The sequence below is a fragment of the Cetorhinus maximus genome, chromosome 9 (assembly GCF_964194155.1).
Source record: "Cetorhinus maximus chromosome 9, sCetMax3.hap1.1, whole genome shotgun sequence".
Taxonomy (NCBI): Eukaryota; Metazoa; Chordata; class Chondrichthyes; order Lamniformes; family Cetorhinidae; genus Cetorhinus; species Cetorhinus maximus.
The window spans coordinates 29,143,203-29,163,947 of NC_135887.1; the positions used below are offsets into that span (position 1 = coordinate 29,143,203).

Genomic DNA, 20,745 nt, shown 5'->3' on the forward strand with positions numbered 1-20,745 from the left:
ATTCAGCATAACTTCCCTTCTTTTCAATTCTAGCCCTCTAGAAATAAAACCTAGTGTTTGCTTTTTTTTTTAAAAAAAATGATCTTGCTAACCTGTGGCGCAACTTTTAATGACTGATGTATTTGTGTCCCTAGACCCCTCTGTTCCTCTACCTCACCCAGACTTGCACCTTCCAAGTAATAAGTAACCTCCCTATTCCTCTAACCAAAATGTACTACCTCACATTTATCTATGAACTTCATCTGCCGTTTTTATTTATTTATTCTTTCATGGGGTGTGGGCATGGCCAGCATTTGTTGCCCATCCCTAATTGCCCTTGAACTGAGTGGCCTGGCCATTGGACAGCTAAGAGTCAATCCCTTTGCTGTGGGTCTGGAGGTTAGACCAGATAAGGACAGCAGATTTCCTTCCCTAAAGAACATTAGTGAACCATTTTTTTAAAAAAACGACAATCGATGATAGTTTCATGATCATTTATTAATTGAATTTAAATTCCACCAGCTGCCATGGTAGGATCTGAACTCATGTCACTACAGCATTAGTCTGGGCCTCTGAATTACTCGTCCAGTGACATTACCATTGTGTCACTGTGCCACCACCATGCCACTGTCTCCCATTATTATTTGCACATTCTGTCGTTTATTAATACCATTTGTTGCAGTCCATCTCAATATTGAATATGCTCCCGAGTTTGATGTCATCCCCAAATTTAGAAATCATATTTTTGATTCAAAAGTCCAAATCATTATTGTAAATTAACGTAAATTACGAACAGTAGTGCGCCCAAGCACAGATCCCTGTGGAACACCACCACCCACCCACCAGTGTGAATAGCAACCCTTTACCCCCACTCCGCTTTCTGTCTTGAAGCTAACCAGCAATCCATTCTGTCACTTGCCCCTTGACCTTTCATTCTCTAACCTTAATGATTGGTCCATTTTGCAGCATCTTATCAAGAACTTTTGAAAATCCAGATGATTTAAATCTACTGCACAACCATAAACAACACCACTGCATAACCATTGTCTACTCTCTATTACCTTCTCAAATATTCAATAAGTTTGGTCAAGAAAGAGTTTCCCTTTTGAAATCCATGTTGACTATTCATTATTGTATTTTTCATTTCTAGATGCTCTTCTATTCTCTCCCTTTGCAGTGATTCCATTATTTTCCTCCTACCAATGTGAAGCTGACTGGTCTAATTCCCTGGACATGCTCTATCCCCCTTCTTAAATATAGAGTTTTACATTAGCTATTCGCCAGTCCCCCAGAGCAACTCCCAATACCGAGCATTGCACAAAGGGACAGTGGGTCACAGTTCCCTCCTTCAACACAGAAAACCAACTGTTTGAGCTGGGCTTATAATGAGGATTCATTATTGGAGCACAGCTTCAATTAACTTACTCTGTAGACCCTTTAGTCACCACTAGCATCTTTTTCAAACATAAAACTTATTGGTAGGCTCGTGTTCCTCAAGACCTCCATACAAAAGTGATCTGACAGGGGCAGGTTTTAGAGTATTTTATATGCTTTCCTTTGTCCCACCACTGAACGCTATGTCCTCAGCTGCCCAGGGCCCCAGCTCCAGAACACTCTTCCTAAACCTCTCCCCTTCTCTACCCCTCTTAGACACTCCCTTAAAACCTTTACCTCATTTGAACAAGCTTTTGGTCGCCTCTCTTAATATCGATATGTGATTTGGTATCTTGATGATATTTCTGTGAAATGCCTTAGGACGTTTTACTACAAGAAAAAAAGCAAAGTATGCAGGTGGAATCTTGTGGAGGCGATGGGGGTCTCGGCTGTCAGCTGGAGAGCCGGCAAGACCCCCTCCTCACCATCACCTCTTTCGGGAAGTCCTGCCTCATCTTGTGCCACTCAGGAACTTAACTGGCCAGTGATGGGCCTTCCCCCGGGATCAAGGACCCCGGGGCTGGAAGTTCCCCCCACCCCGCTGAAAGCTGCCAGCCAATCAGAGGCTGGCAACTCTTCTGTATTCAGCAGCACCACCGGTGAGGCAGTGGCTGCTGCCGGAACTACACCCACCTGAGGGACTCAGGCACAATGAGCGATGGCAGGAAGTGCAGAGGGGGTGGGGGCTACAAGGCAGGTGGGTTGGCAGCAAGAGCAAGGGCATGGCTCTCGGGTCTCCCCTCGATCAGCCACTAAGTGCCTTTGAACGAGAGAACAATCCCCCCACCCCAGGAACCCATAAGCAAACACGCCACAGTTGACGAGCTCCCTGCATGGTGAGCATCCCACCCTCCACTGGGTTAATACCAGCGGCAGAGGGGTGAGACCCTTAAGTGGGCATTAATTGACCAAATAAAGGCCTCAATTGGCAACAGGGCAGGAAGGCTGTCCACTGGTCTTCCCTCCACAGACTTAATCGGGGTCCCCACCTGCCACCCTCCCACCTGATTAAATGCCCTCCTGCCACGAAACTCGCAATGGGGAAGGGCACAGGATTCCTCCCTCCACTTCTTTTTAAGTTTGGTTTCTCGATGCAGTGTGGAGGGGCAGGTCTGCTCCCAAGGATGGACTGAACCAGGATTGTACTCCAGCCAGCTGTTAATAGATGTGCTACACCAAATGAAGAAAAGCAAATTACTGCAGGTACTGAGAATGTGAAAACACCAAGTCGGAAATACTCAGTAGGACAGGCAGCATCTGTGGAGTAACAGAAGTCAGTCAGTCGATGGTCTCAGGTCCAAGACCCTTCCTCAGGGCTGAAAGCCGCCTTCGGCACCGTGTGCTGCCGAACAGGTACATACTGACTCTCAGCACCCACATGGCTTGCAAATCACCTCATGGATTATCCACAAGCTGATAGCAGTAGCATCTCAGCCGGAAGGCCTGTGCTTGAATCCCAGCCTTCACTGGCCTTCTTGCTCAGGTTTGCCTCAGTGGATGAGTCTTGTGATGGTCAGTGGGGAAAATTGGGTAGTGAAGGGAGCCAGCCTTTCGTGATTACTGAAGGAGCAGCAGCAATAAGCTGTTTTAGAAACAAACAAACAAACAAAGTCAGCTGAAAAGGGGCTTTCAGATGAAGTGTCACTCTCAGAGCCGGGGGAAAAGCTGACACAGATAATTCGGGCACTCAGCATTTCCCTATTGCTTTCCAGTTGCTGTTCCTGTGGATAAATAAGGATACTTGGCAAACTGCATAGCTGACACAAAACATAATAATATATCAGGAGAAGAGGCTGTCAGCACAAAGAAACAGGCACAAGTTGAACTACCCAGCAAACATGATTTACCTGATAATGAAATCAATATCGTTGTTGGCAATGGTGACCACAACGTCAGGGACGTTATAAGGAGTGTCAAGGTGACTCTCCATCGTCGCTCTGTGAAAGGAGAGAGAGACAGACAGACAATTAAACCCCACGAGACATACAGAGGTGCAATGTCCCCACCAGCATTTATACATTCGCCCAGTCATTTCCTGTGCGAGCCATTTCAATTCTAAAATATTGAATTTGTTAGATAACAACAAACACAGTAAAGATTCGAATCCACTGTCCCGCAGAAGGGCGTCTAGGGGATATCTGATGTCTAGCAGGGAGTTACAGGCAGCAGTTCTCAAGAGTTGCAGAACTGAGGTACAGGTTTTTTTTAATAACCAATTACAACACTGCATATTGCTGAGAAAAGACTTTTTTTGTCGAAGCTTTTCGTCTTGCACTCAGGACATTGCGTAAGAAAATATCCTGATGAGTACAAGATGAAAAGCTTCGACAAAAACTGTCTCTTTTTTCAGCAATACTCAAGTTTTCTGCTACCAAACGACTAATTATAACAATCTTCTGAGATTAACCTAGAACCTTGGCTAGACCACACTGGGGAGTACTGTGCACAGTTCTGGTCTCAATTGCACAAAAATATAGAAAACCCCGGAGCAAGTGCAAAAAAAAACAATTACAAGGATGATAACAGAACTGAGAGGGTACAAGTGTCAGGAGAAACTGAACAGACTGGAAGCCCTTTTCTCTAGAAAAGGGCTGCGAGGTGATGTGGTAGAGGTCTTTAAAATTACAAACGGGGCCAATAGGGTGGACAGGGAGAAGATAGTTCCACTTGGAAAATCCAAAACTACAGGGTATAGATATAACGTAGTCACTAATGAATTCAGTAAGGAATTTAACACCAATAACTTTCATTTATGTAGCACCTTTAACACATTCAAGGATCCCAAGGCTGTTCACAGGAGATTATCAAACAAAATACGACACCAAATCACATAACAAGATTTCAATCAACTAAAGACAAGAGAAGCTTCAGGAGACCCAAAGCTTGGGCAAAGATGCAGGTTTTAAGGAACACAGAGGTCCAGGGAGAGAATTCCAGAGTTGTGGAACTCACTACAACATGGAGTGGCTGAAGTGAAAAGTGAAGATATATTTAAGGAAGTTAGATAAATGCGTAAGGAGAAAAGCTGTTGATAGGGAGATATGAAGTAAGGTGGGAGGAGGCTCATGTGGAATATAAACAATGATATCTAGCTAGGGGGTCATAAATTCTACTTATGTACCACTGTCTAAATGTCACTGATCTAGAATACATGATATAAATATACAATATTCATACATATATAAAAATATAGGTAAGGTTTGCATCTGGCCTTATACATAACCTGCACAATAACCATCTTCCGTCTTCACTCACCATCCTGACTTGGAAATAGGTCACTGTTTCTTCACTGTCAGGGGATCAAAATCCTGGAACTTCCTCCTTAACAGCACTGTGGATGTACCTACATCACAGGGACAGCAGCGGTACAAGAAGGTGGCTCACCACCATGATCGAGGGCAATTAGGGATGGGCAATAAATGCCAGCCTGGCCAGCAACGCCCACATCTCGCAATCAAATTTTTTAAAAATCAAAGGACAGAAGACTCACACCACCTACTGAATAGCTAAGGGTGAGACAGGTTGCTGCTCTCCCACTACAAGACAGTGTGTTCTGCAGTGGGAAATTCGGGATAAGAGGAGAAAAACAACATTCAAAGCATTAGGGGAAAATAAACTGAATATACAAAAGAAACAACTTCAGAAGTCAATGTTTGCAATGAACATCCCCACAAAGTCTTGGCATCGGAGTCTGTGCTGGACAGGGACCAAGTTAAAGTAGGTCATCGTTGACAATAAATAAATGATCAGAAGCTTAACAGTAACAGCTTACATAAAACCCCAAAAAACAGAGAAAATTTAATTCCTGTAAACGAGTATCAATGATTCAGCAGGAGGGTTGGTTCTTCCCAGTTCTCCGAATTAATTATTGCATCGGTTGCAGGGATAATGGGAGTTGGCAGCAGTTGTGGAGCAACTAGTTTCCACAGGCAGTGTTGTGGGAAGTATTCTAGAAAACAGCTCAAATACTTCTGCTGAGCCCTGCAGAGTGGAGTTGTGCATGCAACAGGACAAATGGTTCACGTAAAACGGACGTTGCCTCCACCACACCGTTCTGATCGTGTCGAAAACACACTTAGTAAATCACTTCTTTATTTAAACTGAGGTCATGGCTTAATATGTTTTTGACGCATTTGTGCTAGGGCTCTCGGCCTGTTTGTTTATGACAGTGTTCACAACAAGAAGCTCTGTGGAGAGATAGGCGACGTAACCAGGAGAAAACCAGAAAGTTCTCAAGATAGAGCAAAGTTGCAAGGCAGCAATCTTCTACCATGGAGTCAAAGATCCAGATAGTGAGCAAGTGCCTTATGAAAGACAAACAAGCTTTTTAAAAATTCTCTCATGGCATGTGGGTGTCATTGGCTGGGCCAGCATTTATTGGCCATCCCTAATTGCCCTTGAGAAGGTGGTGGTGAGCCATGTTCTTAAAATGCTGCAGTCCACATGCTGTAGGTGCACAAGCTGTTTGCACCTAAATCATAGTCAGCAGGCAAAGAATCTAGCCCGCTGAATTACAAGCCAAGAGAGAGGAAACAAACTGAGTCATTGGAGGGGGAGACTGACCTGACTCTAGCAAGTCAAACAACAAAAAGCATAATAGGAAAAAGTTGGCGAGACAAAGGAAGAGGAACAAGGAGAGCTTGGTCAAGTTAATACTGGAAGCAACTGAATAATTGGCAAAGGAAGTTAGTTTCTCTCTCTCTACAAAAGGTTTGAGGTGACCTGACTGAAGTTTGATAGATTATGATAGGGATTGACAAAATTTGTCCAATCTGATTGGCAGATGTTAAAAAATAGGAAGTAGGAAGTGAAGTCAGGCACAAACTAGGGTTACCAACTGTGATTAAATGTATTCCTGGAGGTTTCATCAGATGACTTGCCCCCATGGTCCAGCCATTAGCTGGCCAATGGATTCATCCTTGTGACGTACTGCCTTCCTACGCCAATTGGAAAACAAGACCACTCATAAACCAATTGGATAATGCTTGACTGTCAGCCAAACAACCTCCCCCCGCCCCCCCCAAACCCTGCCATTTTCAATATTTTATCTGGTAAAGAGAAATGTTCAAAGAAAATGACAAAACTTTTTAATGTCCCGATGATTTTTCTCCAGGGTCACACACAGAATGTGCTGGAGATTATCTTCAATCCTTGGAGACTCCAGGCCAATCCTGCAGGGTTGGCAACCCTAGTAGAAATGTTTTCACTCAGAGTGTTCCAGAGGGGAGGGGCAAGTTACTGGGAATGGCCACTGAAGGCAACCCCTCAGGTGGGTTCGAGGCAATTCTGGAGAGAGGTGGGTTTGGAGGAGAATGCGTTCAATGCAACAAAAAGCTAGGAACAGAATGAATGGAGCTAACGGGCCCTAGCGGTTGAAAATATCCTGATGTTCAAAGTTCGTGGTGGGAAAGGTAAACAAGATAGTTAAAGAAAGACCCTATCAACGAATCCTAAGTATCTGGTATTCAATAACTGTTTCCTGACAGGTTTACAGATTTATCGTAGCAAAGAATTAGTCAGCTATTAAAAAAAAAGCAGGATCCTAAAATAAGCTAATTGAAAACAACAAGCTGTCACCCAGTTTAATGATGAAGAATCCCACATAGCTCTTACACTCCCATTTCAGATTAACTGCTGTGATAATGGAAGAAATTTGAACAAACATGATTTCTCCTTTATGTTTGTCAGAGACTGCTGCCAAGTATACTCAGTGCAAAACTGGGAGGGGTCAGAGCTGTATCTGGCCACCAGCTGTATCCTGTTTGATAAACACTGAGAACAGCTTACACTGTGTCAGAAAACATTTTCTAAACTATATTTTTTACAAGCAAAGTTAAAATTGCATAACATGGCTACAGTCAACTGAAAGGTTAACTGAGAGTTATAATAGTTTCAGAGTTTATTTATAAAGAGGGAGCCATCCGGGAAGATGTGACTCACGTATCTGGAGCCACTATTCCAAATAAGGCATTGCCTGAGGACATGTCTCCAGGCAGAGATCAGCAAGAATAGGGCTCATAGGCAAAGCAGGGCAGGCTCAGGCTTCTGTCAGGACTGCCAGTTCTAACAAAACACCACCACTCAAAACGTCAAACTGTCTTTCCTGTTCTGAGATAGTGCCAGAATTTGTGTGGTATTTACAGCACTCCCAACTTTTCACTTCCCAGTTTTTGTTCCCCCACAACCTTCAGCTAAATGTTAGCATTCCCATCTCTCAGGCAGGAGGTGAATGGTTCAAACTCTGCTTCAAACTGTCCCAGATCGGAGGCTCTGGTTCTGAATTTTGGGTTGCCATCCGGAAGGATGTTCCTACTAGATGGGTAATGGGAGCCTATAAACCCTTCAGCTGTGGAGGACGATCAGCTAGTATGGAGATGGTCACAGCCATGGAAGGAGTGTTCAGACTGCAGATCTTACACGGGAAGAATGTGAAGGCACGAAAACAATTATATCTGGTGGAGCTATGTTCCAAGGGCTTATATCAAAGCGTCACGTCCAGATTTAATGTGCGTTTATTGATTGCTCAAGCAACATTTATGATACAGACCATGTCAAGCCTTACATATTTGTATCCAAATTACTGAAAATTGACCTCTAAAGTCAGGCTTCAGCTAACCAAACACGGTGGCTCCAAAAATCCACGGAGCACAATCCCAGTGCTTAAACCAGGAACGCGGCCATGGTGTCCTCCAGCACCGACCTCCTTCAGTGCTTAAAGGGTCAGAGGGAAGGTGGACCTAATTTACATGGGGGCAGTGAGCCTCCCTGTCACTAAAGGTGCATCTCCGACACCTACCTACCCCATTCATCTGGAAAGTCCCTCAGCTCCTCAGACTGAAAAGTTTCCCTAGACAACGCCCCTCACAGATGCCACTTTGCTCCCTCTTAGCCCCTGTCAAAATTTTTTTTGAACTTCCCTTTTATGTCAGAGGGAGATTTCAGATCAGTTCCCTTGCCTGAACTCACTGGGGTCCACCTATAACACTGATGTCCCTCATCTCTCTCAATGTATCAGCCTCCAGTATTATGCTGGGTTTCTAACGAGCCAGGAAAGCAGGAATTCCTAGTGTAGGGTGTCTCTGCCGCATAGACTTTGAAAAGGGCCGGGAGAGGGTGTGGGGCAGGGGACAAGCTTCTACCCTACATAAGAATGGCTGCAATATCCCAAAATTGGTTGGCAGTCAATGAAGCCTGGTCCTTGCCTAATGCCAATGGATTGTGCCAGACTCCAACCAGAGTTTTGGTCATAAGTCCAGCAGACTGTTGAGGAAATTCAGGGCCCATTCCTTTAAGGAGCAAGAAGAAAGTGTCAGGAATGGAGGATTGGAATGAAGAGACAGAGATGGGAAAAAGAGGAAATGTTAAAAAATAAGGTTTTCATTTTCATTTTGGAAGTTTGTGCCACTACCAATGTTTTAGTGGTTTAGCAAAGTTTACCTACGTTACAACACGGAACACAGCTGAAAATATTAATAAAATATAACCACCCAGAGAGCCAGGAGCCTTCTCAAGATATGTTGGCATGTGCGGGATAATAATGACCTGGATTTTGCACACAGTAGCGGATCCTGTTGACCTCTAAGAAAGCTGCCCACAAAGATCTAGTGATTGCTGTGGATGGGCTTGCCCTTTCCCTACATTTGCCACCAAATCCAGAGGATCTCCAGACATGCAGCAGAGTGCAAAATTCTCATTCTTGTTTTCAAATCCTTACAAGGCCTCACCGCTCCCCTTCTGTGTAATCACCTCCAGCTCCACATCCACAACCCTCCGAGATATCTGCGCTCCTCTAATTCAGGCTGCCTGCACATCCCCGATTTTAATCGCCACCATTGATGGCCTTGCATTCAGTTGCCTCTGCTCCAAGCTCTGGAATACCATCCTTCCACCTCTCCTTCCTCCTTTAAGACGTTCCTTAAAATCTATCTATCTCTGACCAAGCTTTTGGACATCTGGCCTTGTATCTCCTTATGTGGCTCGGTGTCATTCTTTTGTTTTGTAGTGCTCCTGTGAAGCTCCTTGTTTTATTGTGCCTTGTTAAAAGGCGCTATATAAATGCACACTGGTGTTGTGATATATTTTCAAGGGTTTTACAACTAGGCTAAAAGTGTAAGAGTGGATGTTCTCGTCAATTCCTAAATTACCCATTGATTGCAGTCTGGGGTGCCTCAATAGCTCACCCTCTGGAGAAGCGTTGAATCACTGACAGGAACTTCTTGACTTATGTGTTTTCTGCACATGTATGAACTCCAGAAGTTGCTGTCAATTGTGTGGAGTAAGGCTGGCAAATGCTGCAAGTTTTACTGTCATTAACACTTGCAAAATTCAGGTAAATAACTAGGAAACGGGGACCTCACACTGATCAGTAGTGAAGGTGCCTCATCCATCTCCCACACTGATACTGACCAGCTGAGGTCATTGCCGGTATGAGGGCTTGCAGGTCCGAGCGTATCCCCAGGAACCCCTGATTGAGTTCCCTGGAGGAGCCTCTCCATGAGAGTCGCCGCTCTCTTCATGGAGGAGACACTGTGCTCAGCCATGAGGCCATGCTCCGCAGGGATTCTTCCCAAATGGACACCATGGCACACATTCCCTCATGTGTCTCCGCCAGATCCTCCCACACACCCTGGTGGGCTTCCAGCATCTGCTGCCCCATGGACGACTCCAGAGGCCCATCATCGGCCATCGACTGAGAATTGCCCTGGTCCCCAGCAGTCCTCCAACTGCCGGCGCCCTGGGCACTCTCTGCCTCCATCTGTACCTCAAGCGAGTGTGAAGTGCCCTCACCCATGTGCACTGAGATACTGGACGTTGATCTTATGCCCACCGAGGTGCTGGTATCTGCATTGGTGCCTGCTTGACAGAGAGGGTGTGACGCAAGTGAGTGCTGAGCAAGGTGGTCCTCCAGGGTCAGGGCTCAGCCTTCAGGCTCCTCATGACGACCGCCTGCTGGTGAGCCTAAAAGGGAGAAGAAAGACATGTCATTAGTTTAAGTCATGACACTGTCACTGTGCATGCCTGGCACTCTGATGAGACAACAGATACCTGCATCATGGTGCCCTCGTCTTCCCACTATCAATGGGGACTCCAGTTTGGAGTCTCACATCAATACAAAGACTACACTGGAATGGTTGCAATAACCGACATTCTCACCTCAGTGCACTGCACTCTTCCCTCCCTCTGACACCCCAACCTCACCGCGGCCGGTTGACCGAGGCGCAAGGCGTCTCTCCAGCTCCCGGGCCTCCTGCTCATTTCGTGTGAGGATTAGGAGGTGTGGGGGTCCCCCGCCAGTCCATGACTTCTCAATATTGTTATGGCTTGTCTTCTCCTGAAAGGATAGAGGAGCATTGATTAGTCCACCCTCTACCTGCAGCACCATTGCAGCCTGGCCAACCCCAGCCAATTCGTGGCCCTTGAGCCTCAAGGCACTCAGTCCAAGCAGCCAGGGCACACCCTCTTGGCCAGCTGCGGCATCATTGACAGTTGTCACTCACACTCTAGGACCCCTCAGGTCCGTGGTGGGGGGCGTGGTGGTGGCCAACCCTTAACGGTTCTGCATACCAACACGGTACTCACCCTTCCCGATTGCAGATTGTTGAAGTGCTTTTGGCACTGCACCCATGTGTGCCTCACCACATCATTGACCCTGGATCCTCCCAGGCCTTTCTGCTGAGGTGCAGGGGCCTCCTCCTCCTGCCTCTGGGGACAAGGCTGCCACCTCCTCCATCAGGGCACTCATCGGAGAGATGTGGGGCCGACTGCCCTCCCGCCTGCCGTGTCCAACCGCACTGGAATCCATCGAGACTTCAGCATCCTTCCAGGGGCCGCCTGGGCCGCTTTTGAATCAGCCGCCGGTTTACCATTGGAGCCGGCGGACATCATGCTCCCGCCCACCTCTTCACGGAGCTTCTCCAGCCACCTTTCATGCTGGGCAGGCCTAATTGGCCCGCCAGCGTAAAATCGCAGTGCCATGCCAATTGCACATGGCAGACGGCTTTCCGACCGCCAACGCCAAGGGCAAAATTCTGCCCATAGAAACGTTACAGCACAGAAAGAGGCCATTCAGTCCATCGTGTCTGTGCCGGCCAAAAAATAAAAAACTAGCTGCCCATTTTAACCCCATCTTCCAGCACCTGGTCCGAGGCCTTGCAGGTGAGTGGTGAGCTGCCTTCTTGAACCGCTGCAGTCCATGTGGTGTAGGTACACCCACAGTGCTGTTAGGAAGGGAGTTCCAGGATTTTGACCCAGCGACAGTGAAGGAACGGCGATATATTTCCAAGTCAGCTGAGTGACTTGGAGGGAAGCCTCCAGGTGGTGGTGTTCCCATCTATCTGCTGCCCTCGTCCTTCTAGAAAGTAGTGATCATGGATTTGGAAGGTGCTGCCTAAGAACGACATGGAAAGGATAGCCTGAGTTTCACGCTCGGCGTGCGTGCCAAGTCGGCGGGAGTGGAAGTGGATGTGGAATCCGCTCCCAGCCACGGTCGTGTTGCAAACGTGATGTCAGGTCTGCCCAGCGTGAGCCACGTTTTCTCAATGGTCGGGAAGGGCTGGGCAGGGTAGGGAGCCTGTCGGGCACCGGGTCCAACGGAGACCCAGCAGGTGGTTTAAAACCAGCAGAGGCAGCTCCCGGAAAGCTGCCAGGGGAGAATCTTTGGACCAGCAGCTGGAGACGTCAGGCAGGAGGGCAAGTCGGGTGGGCACACGGCCCCCTGTTTCTTGAATAAGTGCCTCGTGGTCCTTGGGGGTCGATCGGTATCAGGAGGGACTCTCTTGTGCCCAGGGGTGACCTCCACTGCACCACACCAAAAATGCCTGGGCGGAGGTGGCAGCTGAGGTCAGCAGCCACGACGTTGTGTGCGCACACGGGTGCAGTGCGGCAAAAGGTTCAACGATCTGCTGCGCTTGGCATACTGAGTTGGCATGCATCAGTGTGGTGAAGTGTTAAGGGCTGGCCTTGCCCCTGTGAAGCTCAGGGGTGTTAGAGTCTGAGTGCTAAGTGTCAATGACACCAGCGCCAGCCAGTTGCTGTTAGAGGGTCACAACTCAGATGTGCCCTGCAAGGTGTAACGTGGTGGGGGGTTTGCCAGGCTGCAATGGTACTGCAGGTAGAGAGTGGATTAATCAATATTCCTCTGTCACTTCAGAAGAGAAGCCATAACACCAACGAAAAGAACGAAGACAGGCAGAGGCCCCCAAGTCCCCTCAATCTGACGAGACACAAGATGGATGCAGTGCCGCCACCCACCTCGATCACCAGTTGTGGAGAGGCAGGGGTCTCTGACGAAGGTAAGGGTGCAATGCACAGAAGTGAAAGTGTCAGATTGTGCAAACATTCTTGTGTAGTCTCATCATTAATGGCAGCTTCAAACCTAGAGTCCCCATTGATCATGATGCAGATCTCCATTGTCTCACCAGGGTGCCTGGCATGCACAGTGACAGTGTGATGACTTAAACTAATGACATGTCATTGTTCTCCCCTAGAATCGCCAGCTCGCCCATGAACACAGGATCCCAAAGAGCCAATCTTTTCGCCAGAGGACTAACGGGCTTCAGATGCACCTGCGTCATACCCCTTCTCTGAACCAAGTACTAGCAGACATACTAGCACCTCGGTGGGCATTAGATTGTCAGCTAGAATGTCGGTGCACAGCAGTGAGGGCACTTCACACTCACTTGAGGAGCAGGCGGAGGCACAGAGTGCCCAGGGTGCCAGCAGTTGGAGGGCAATGCTGATTCAAAGGCAGATGCCTCTGGAGTTGTCCATTAGACGGCAGATGCTGGATGTCCTGTGGGACGTGCGGGAGGATCTGGCAGAGATCCATGAGGGCACGTGTGCCATGGTCTCTGTTGTGGAGGAGTCCATGTGGGGCACAAGCACTGCATTAACCCTCATCGCCAAGCGCACTGCCTCCTCCATTGAGAGAGTGATGACTCCCGGTAAGAGGCAGCTCCAGGGATAGAATCAGGGGTTCCTGGGGCTGTGGTCAGACCTGCAAGCCCTCACACAGGCAATGACCTCAGGTGGTTAGTGCCAGTGTGGGAGATGGATGAGGCACCCAGTATCCCAGCTAGGTGCCCGTCCGTCAATGGTGAGCAGGGAGGTCCAGCGACCTCATGCTGGCGTACGAGCTGCCTGTTGTCCCTGTGAGCTCCTTCCAGGGCACTCTGGATGATGACAGCAGCTCCTCCACCCCTCCGCCACTGACCGTGGAATCTGATGAGGCTGCGATGACTGGGGAGATGCCAGCCATGCCACTGACCATTCCTTCTGAGGCGGGGCCAGCACAGGCTCCACTGGGCAGAGGACGACCGCCAAGGTCAAGGCCAACAGGACAGCACAGTCAGCAGGCTGTCTCCAATACCGCTGCCAGCAAGGGGGGTGGTGGGGAGTCACCAAGACGTAGCACTCGCAAGCGTACATTTAAGGCACCATGAGCACAAGAGGGACTGTTCATGGGTGAACTTCTGTTCTGTAATGTTTTGTTAATTTGTTTACTTTAACACCTTATACAGTTCTGTTCATTTGACGCAAGTGTCAAAATGATTTAAATTTTGCTTTTGTTTAATGGCCTGAGTATGCTTCACTTGTTTTGTAGGTGCAGGATATGCCAGTATGTAATGCTGGACATGAATGGCTCTAAACTTTATTGCACAGGCACTAAGTGGACTTTGGGTTCAAATGAAAGGGTCATTTCAGACATCTGGGATGGAGGCAGCAGCCCTGGCATGAGGTGGAAGCAGATCTTTGGCAGCCTAGCTGAAGGAGCGTTGGATCAAGGCATCCCTGGTGTCCCTGCCACCCTGAAGGATCCAGAGGTCTGCCTCCACGCCCTCAGTGTTCTCCTCACTGTGCTCCTCTTCTGACTCACCACTGGATTCATCCTCTGTGGCCTGTGGAGCTGCCTCAAGATCCTCTTCCTCCAGTGGGTCCATCCTCACCAGAGCCAGAGCCAGATTGTGGAGAGCGCAGCATGCAGCCATCAGTGACACCCGTTCTGGGGGGTATTGTAGCGTGCCCCTTGAACAGTCCAGGCATTGGAAGCACAACTTCAGAAGACCTATGGTCCTCTCTATCACCGCCCTTGTGGAGGCATGGCTCCAATTATAACACTGCTCTATCTCTGTTCTTAGGTGGTGGAGAGGCATCATAAGCCACCTTTTCAATGGATAGCCCTTGTCGCCCAGCAGCCACCAATCCAGTTAGGCTGGAGCACTGAAGAGCCTCGGCACCTGGGAGTGTCTCAGGGTATAAGCATCATGGGAGCTGCCAGGGTACCTTGCACAGACTTTCAGAATCCACATCCTCTGGTCACACAGAATCTGGACGTTCATTGAGTGAAATCCCTTCCTGTTGATGAAGGCAACCGGCTGACCCGCTTGGGCCTTGATGGCCACATGTGTGCAGTTGATTGCACCCTGGATGCGTGGGAACCCAGCAATCGCCGCAAACCCTCTGGCTCGCTCAGCCTGGCTGGCTTCATCCGTACAGAAATGAATAAATGTCATTACCCATCTGAACAGAGCTTCTGTCATCAGCTTGACACAACTGTGGAAAGCTGATTGGGACACTGCACAAAGATCCCCCACTGACCTCTGGAAAGAGCTGGAGGCATAGAAGTTGAGGGCCACCATGACCTTCAGAGCCACTGGCATGGGGTTTCCACCCACAAAGTTGGAGGTGATCTCAGGCCCAATCATCTGACAAATGGAGGTCACAGTCTCTACGGAGAGACAGAGCCTCCTTTGGCTTTGCACCTCAGACACATTGAGTTAGCTGCATCGCTACCTGTAAACCCTAGCAGCAGGATAGTTTGGGCTCCTGACCTCAATACAAACTTGGTTCAAACATGGACAAAAGAGCTGAACTTCTGAGGTGAGATGAGAGTGACTGCCCTTGACATCAAGGCAACATTTGACTGAGTGTGGCATCAAGGAGCCCTAGCAAAACTGAAGTCAATGGGAATCATGGGAAAACTCTCCACTGGTTGGAGTCATACCTAACACAAAGGAAGATGGTTGTGGTTGTTGGAGGTCAGTCATCTCAGCTCCAGGACATCACTGCAGTAGTTCCTCAGGGTAGAGTCCTCAGCCCAATCATCTTCAGCTGCTTCATCAATGACCCTCCTTCCATCGTAAAGTCAGAAATGGGAATGTTCGCTGATGATTACACAATGTTCAGTACCATTCGCGTTTCCTCAGATACTGAAGCAGTCCATGTCCAAATGCAGCAAGACCTGGATAATATCCAGGCTTGGGCTGACAAGTGGTAAGTAACATTCGCACCACACAAGTGCCAGGTAATCACCACCTCCAACAAGAGAGAATCTAACCATCGCCTCTTGATATTCAATGGCATTACCATCACTGAATCCCTCACTATCAACATCCTGGGGGTTACCATTGACCAGAAACTGAACTGGACGAGACATATAAATACTGTGGCTACAAAAGCAGGTCAGAGGCTAGGAATCCTGTGATGAGTAACTCACCTTCTGACTCTCCACAGCCTGTCCACCATTTACATGGCACAAGTCAGGAGTGTGATGGAATACTCCCCACTTGCCTGGAGCTCTCAAAACACTCAAGAAGCTTGACACCGTCCAGGACAAAGCAGCCCGCTTGATTGGCACCACATCCACAAACATTCACTCTCTCCACCACTGACACACAGTGGCAGCAGTGTGTACCATCTACAAGATGCACTACAAGAACTGACCAAGGCTCCTCAGACAGCACCTTCCAAACCCACAATCACTACCACCGAGAAGGACAAAGGCTCGAGGGGCTGAATGGCCCACTTCTGCTGTTATTTCGTATGTTTGTATGTAAATAAGTAATCTTTAGCTTCCTGGTAACATTCTGGGTAACATACACCACCCTCCTCCCAAGTGCTAAATATCCAAATGTAGTTTAACCAGGGCTTTGTGCAGCTGTAGCAAAACTTCCTCCCCTTTATATTCCAGTCCTCTCATTACAAAGGTCAACACATCATTTGTCTTTTTGATTATGTTTCATATACCATGACTACATATTAGTGATCTGGGTACATGCACCCTTAAATCTCTTTGGACCGCCACTGTTCCTACCTTTAAGTCACTTAAAAATACTTCGATCTATTCTTTTTTGCTCCACAATGGATGACCTCATATTTAGCTTCATTGAAACCTGTTTTTATATATGTTTCTTTAAATAAAAAGAACAGCATGTCACGGGGTGGGAATTTCCACGGCGAGTTTATGATGGTAGCCAATTAACAGCATGGTGCCCAGGCCTTGGGAACAAAGCAAGCAGCAGATTTTTCTCTCATTCTATGTGGGCGAATGGATCACCACACTCTAGAGAGTCACGGTAAGGTTGTCTGTACCATGAGGGTTCATTATGAAACTTGCACCATCCTGAGTACCCATTGGCCGGAGTTTCTAACATTAATTCTGTCAGCATTTCCACCGCGTGGGGGAGGCTGTTGCTCACCTCATCGCATTCTTCAGCAGCTCGGGCAAGATGTAGTCCAGAGGCATGGGGATATAAGGGTATCGCGCTGCCACATGGCCATTTATCCGCACTCGAGGGGAGTTTCCATACTGATGCTCACATAAGCGCCTAGAAAAGGAGGAAACAAAAACAACAAGGCTAGTGTTTAAACTGAACTCTGATCTGCTCATATTCTGATGTCAGATTACTGATCTGAAACGTTAACTCTGCTTCTCTCTCCACAGGTGCTGCCTGACCAGCTGAGTATTTCCAGCATCTGTAGTATTTCGCTTTTGTTTTTCGGTTTATGTTCAGCTTGCTGGAAGATTTGGATGGAGAAAGAAAGCTTAATATCATTTTCACCGAATGTGACACACTTAAAATTAGTTTTGGAATAAATTTCTAACCATAAGTTCCTGGATTTGCTGTTTCTTTGGTTTGCAAATTGGTGAAAACAGATTTCCTCCTGGATCAGAGCACAAACTCCCCGAAATTCCCTCCTGTTCCATTCTGGAAACGTATACAAGTTATATCCATCAGAACACGTGCAACTGTGCTCATTACAAACCGGATGTGCAAAGGTCACTTGATGAGATTACTTATTTTTTTAAAAAGCTCTCTACAGGTTCAGTGAGAACCTGATGGGGAGTCCTTGTGTGGGTGGGGGAGGGGGATGTGGTGTGGTGGAGATGGTGGCGCAATGGTAATGTCACTGGACTAGTCATCCAGAGGACCAGGCTAATGATCTGAGGACATGGGTTCTAATCCCAACAAGGCAGCTGGTGGAATTTTAATTCAATTAATAAATCTGGAATATAAAACTCGTCTGGTGACCACGACAACCGTCACCAATTATCGTAAAGACCCATCTGGGTCACTAATGTCCTGGAAATCTGCTGTCCTTACCCAATCTGGCCTACATGCAACTCCAGACCTAGTGCAATGTAGTTGACTTTTAACTGCCCTCTGAAATGGCCTAGTAAGCCATTCAGTTCAAGGACAATTAGGGATGGACAACAAATGCTGGCCTGGCCAGCAACGCCCACATTCCATGAAAGAATAAAGAAAAAAAATGTCCCATCTGGTGTAAATAATTGTCAGTTGTCCTTTAACTTGATGATAGACTTTAAGAAGTCTCGTTTTCTCACATGTGCAAAATAAAAACTGATTTTTTACTCATTTTCTTCAAAATTACCTGGCTTAAGTCAATTTCTTTCTCCCATTGATTTTACTCCCACTTTTTAGAAAAACAACACAAACTGAAATATAGAAAAGGCACCCCCTCCCAGCCCACCTCCAACAAACTTGGCTTTTAAATAACAACATGATAATAACCAGATAATGTGTTTTAGTGATGCTGAGGGCTAAATATTAGCCAGGATCCCCTTTGAAATAGTGCAATGGAATCTTTTATGCCAATCGGAGAGGGCAAATGGAGCCTTGATTTAACGTCTCATTAGAAGGGAGAGAATGCAGAGGAGAGCAATAAAATCAATTTTAAATGTACACAGGATAAGGAGGGGAATATAGGGAGACTGAAGGATAAAAAATATTCAATAGTACAAAATAGCTTTTGTACTTTGAACTTTGGTTTTCAACTGTATCAATGTTGACCTCAATATTTCAAAGAGCCATTTGTACAGTAGCCATCTGGGGCCAGAAGTGACATTAAGGGGAGCAGGACCTGGACTTTCTTCCACTACATTGACCCAAAGTGGACCATAGCGGTGAAAAATACTGTAAACTCAGGAAGAGAGGGGGGCAAGTGCCTCATCCTTCCATCGACTTAGAAGTTCAACCACATTTTGACCTTCTCCCCACCCCAGCCCACTCCGTAGAAGGGAAGGCCGCCTGTTACTCTTCACCACATCTAAATGGCAGCAGGTAGGCAAGGCCTAGCAATTAAAACAGTTTCCCACTATTGAACCCTAGTTCAAATTGATTGACATTAACTTGATACACTGAATAGCACAAAGATTAGTTTAATATTCACATTCTGATCAAAAGGTGGCTTAAAAATTATTCTTTGAACACTTGCCAAAACCCAATTCAAACTCTAATGTGTCTCAACCTTCACAGAATCAGTGAAACATCAGCACAGGAGAAAATCACTTGGCCCACTCGGTCTGTGCATCAGAACAATTTGCTCCAATTCTATTTCTACTCTCTCTCTGCCTTTTAATACCTTTATTAAAATATTTAACTGATTCTTCTTCGGTTAACAATAATCTACTGTTTGGTTGAGATGTTGAACACTAAAGGTTTGATCCTACGGCAGTATCCAAAAAGGAGCAGGAATTCCCTTGGTGTCCCACCCAACATATACCTCAACTAACAGCACTAAAACTGCACTAACAGTGCTGTTTGAGAGCCACTGCTGGACGCATAATAGCTGCCGTGGTTTACTATCTAAGAACAACAAGTGCACTTCAAAGAAATATCACAGGACATGAAGCAACTGAGAAAGTTTGAGACATTTAATAACACATTGGCCCAGATCTTCCAGTCCCCAGATAGTCGGAAGACTGAAGGTACCCCGAAAGATACCCGTAGGACCCATTGGAAGACCCGAAGTAGGCACACGCCCAGTACTTACATGGACGGTTTGAACTTCCGAGAGCCGGTTTTACCCTGCCCGGATTGCTTTGTGATCAGTCAGAACCCATGCAGACTTGGGCTTTTTGCTCTATACTTACCCTGGTTTTTACATGGATTTACTGGAGAGATTTTCATGGCAGGTAGAAACGCAGCAAAACGTGATGTCAGCCAGCTGGAGCGCCATAGCCCATCCCAACCGGATAGTCCTCACCACCCCTCCTGGGCATTACTCACGCCCTCCCGCACGCCCGACAGGGCTCACCAGCCGTCCCCAAGCCCGGAGTCAGGGCTCACCCCCTTCCGCACGCCCAACAGGGCTCACCTGCCACACACACACACACACACACACCACCCCCCCGCACCTTCCGAACCCCCCCACATGCTGGACAGGGCTCACTGTGTCCCCCATCCTGCAGCAAGGGCTCACCCCCTCCCATATGCCAGACAGGGCTCACCACCCAGCCCGCACCCCTCCCCACAGTGCTCACACCCTCCCGCTCCCCCTCTCCCAAATCACTCTTACTTCCCAGAATATGGCAGCTAGCACTGTTAAAAAAAAAAAGGGGTATGGTTTGGCCTCTCCTGTGCTGCACCAAGACCTGGTTTTCCACGGTGGGGGCTTTAGGGAGCAGCCAGCATCAGACCTCTGGCCTTAATACACTGGCAGGCAAGTGATAGTTTTTCCTGCGATTAGCGTCGGTTGGAACTGTTCCGATGTTAATCGGAAAATTTGGGCCATTACACAAATGCAAGTCCTTTTTCTCCTTTACCTAAAATTTTGTGAATAAATCTCCCTACTTACAGCAATAAATCCATATTCAAATAACTCTTTTTATAAATCCATGCCTTCTCACCTACCCCTTCACACTTCTCATGGTTATTCCAACTTTGGAAAGCACAAACACGAAATACTTCAAGCTGCAATCCTCATTATCAAAGTCAAGTTGAGCCCTTGTGTAAAAACAGATGTTTTAAATATTTCGTGGGCAGTTAGTCCTGTGCTTTGGCACATAAACCAGTCAAAATGAAGCAAATCACACCTTCTTTGAAGGAGCTGTCAGGAAAACAGTTCCAAAAGTCGCAGGTTGGCCACCCATTTTCAATACTGCACACAGCCTGTATCCCATACTGGGCCAATGCCAGAATTTACTTGTGCCAATATTCAGCACTCTCCCTGACCTTCTTCTCACTTCATAGTGAGAGGATGTGTGTGATTATGTCACAGGACTAGCAATGGTTGTGGTTGTTGGATGTCAAT

General features: G+C 47.2%; 1 protein-coding gene across 2 annotated transcripts in view; it reads right to left on the reverse strand.

The window, feature by feature from the left end:
* Positions 1-20,745, reverse strand: part of bckdk (branched chain ketoacid dehydrogenase kinase) — an 82,673-nt gene that overhangs the window by 16,267 nt on the left and 45,661 nt on the right. For both annotated transcript variants that reach the window (XM_078548400.1, XM_078548401.1), the window contains exons 8-9: positions 16,890-17,018; positions 3,261-3,350 (exon numbers count right to left, since the gene is read on the reverse strand). In XM_078548400.1, coding sequence (XP_078404526.1) covers positions 3,261-3,350; positions 16,890-17,018 — 219 coding nt within the window. The remainder of the gene's footprint in view (positions 1-3,260; positions 3,351-16,889; positions 17,019-20,745) is intronic.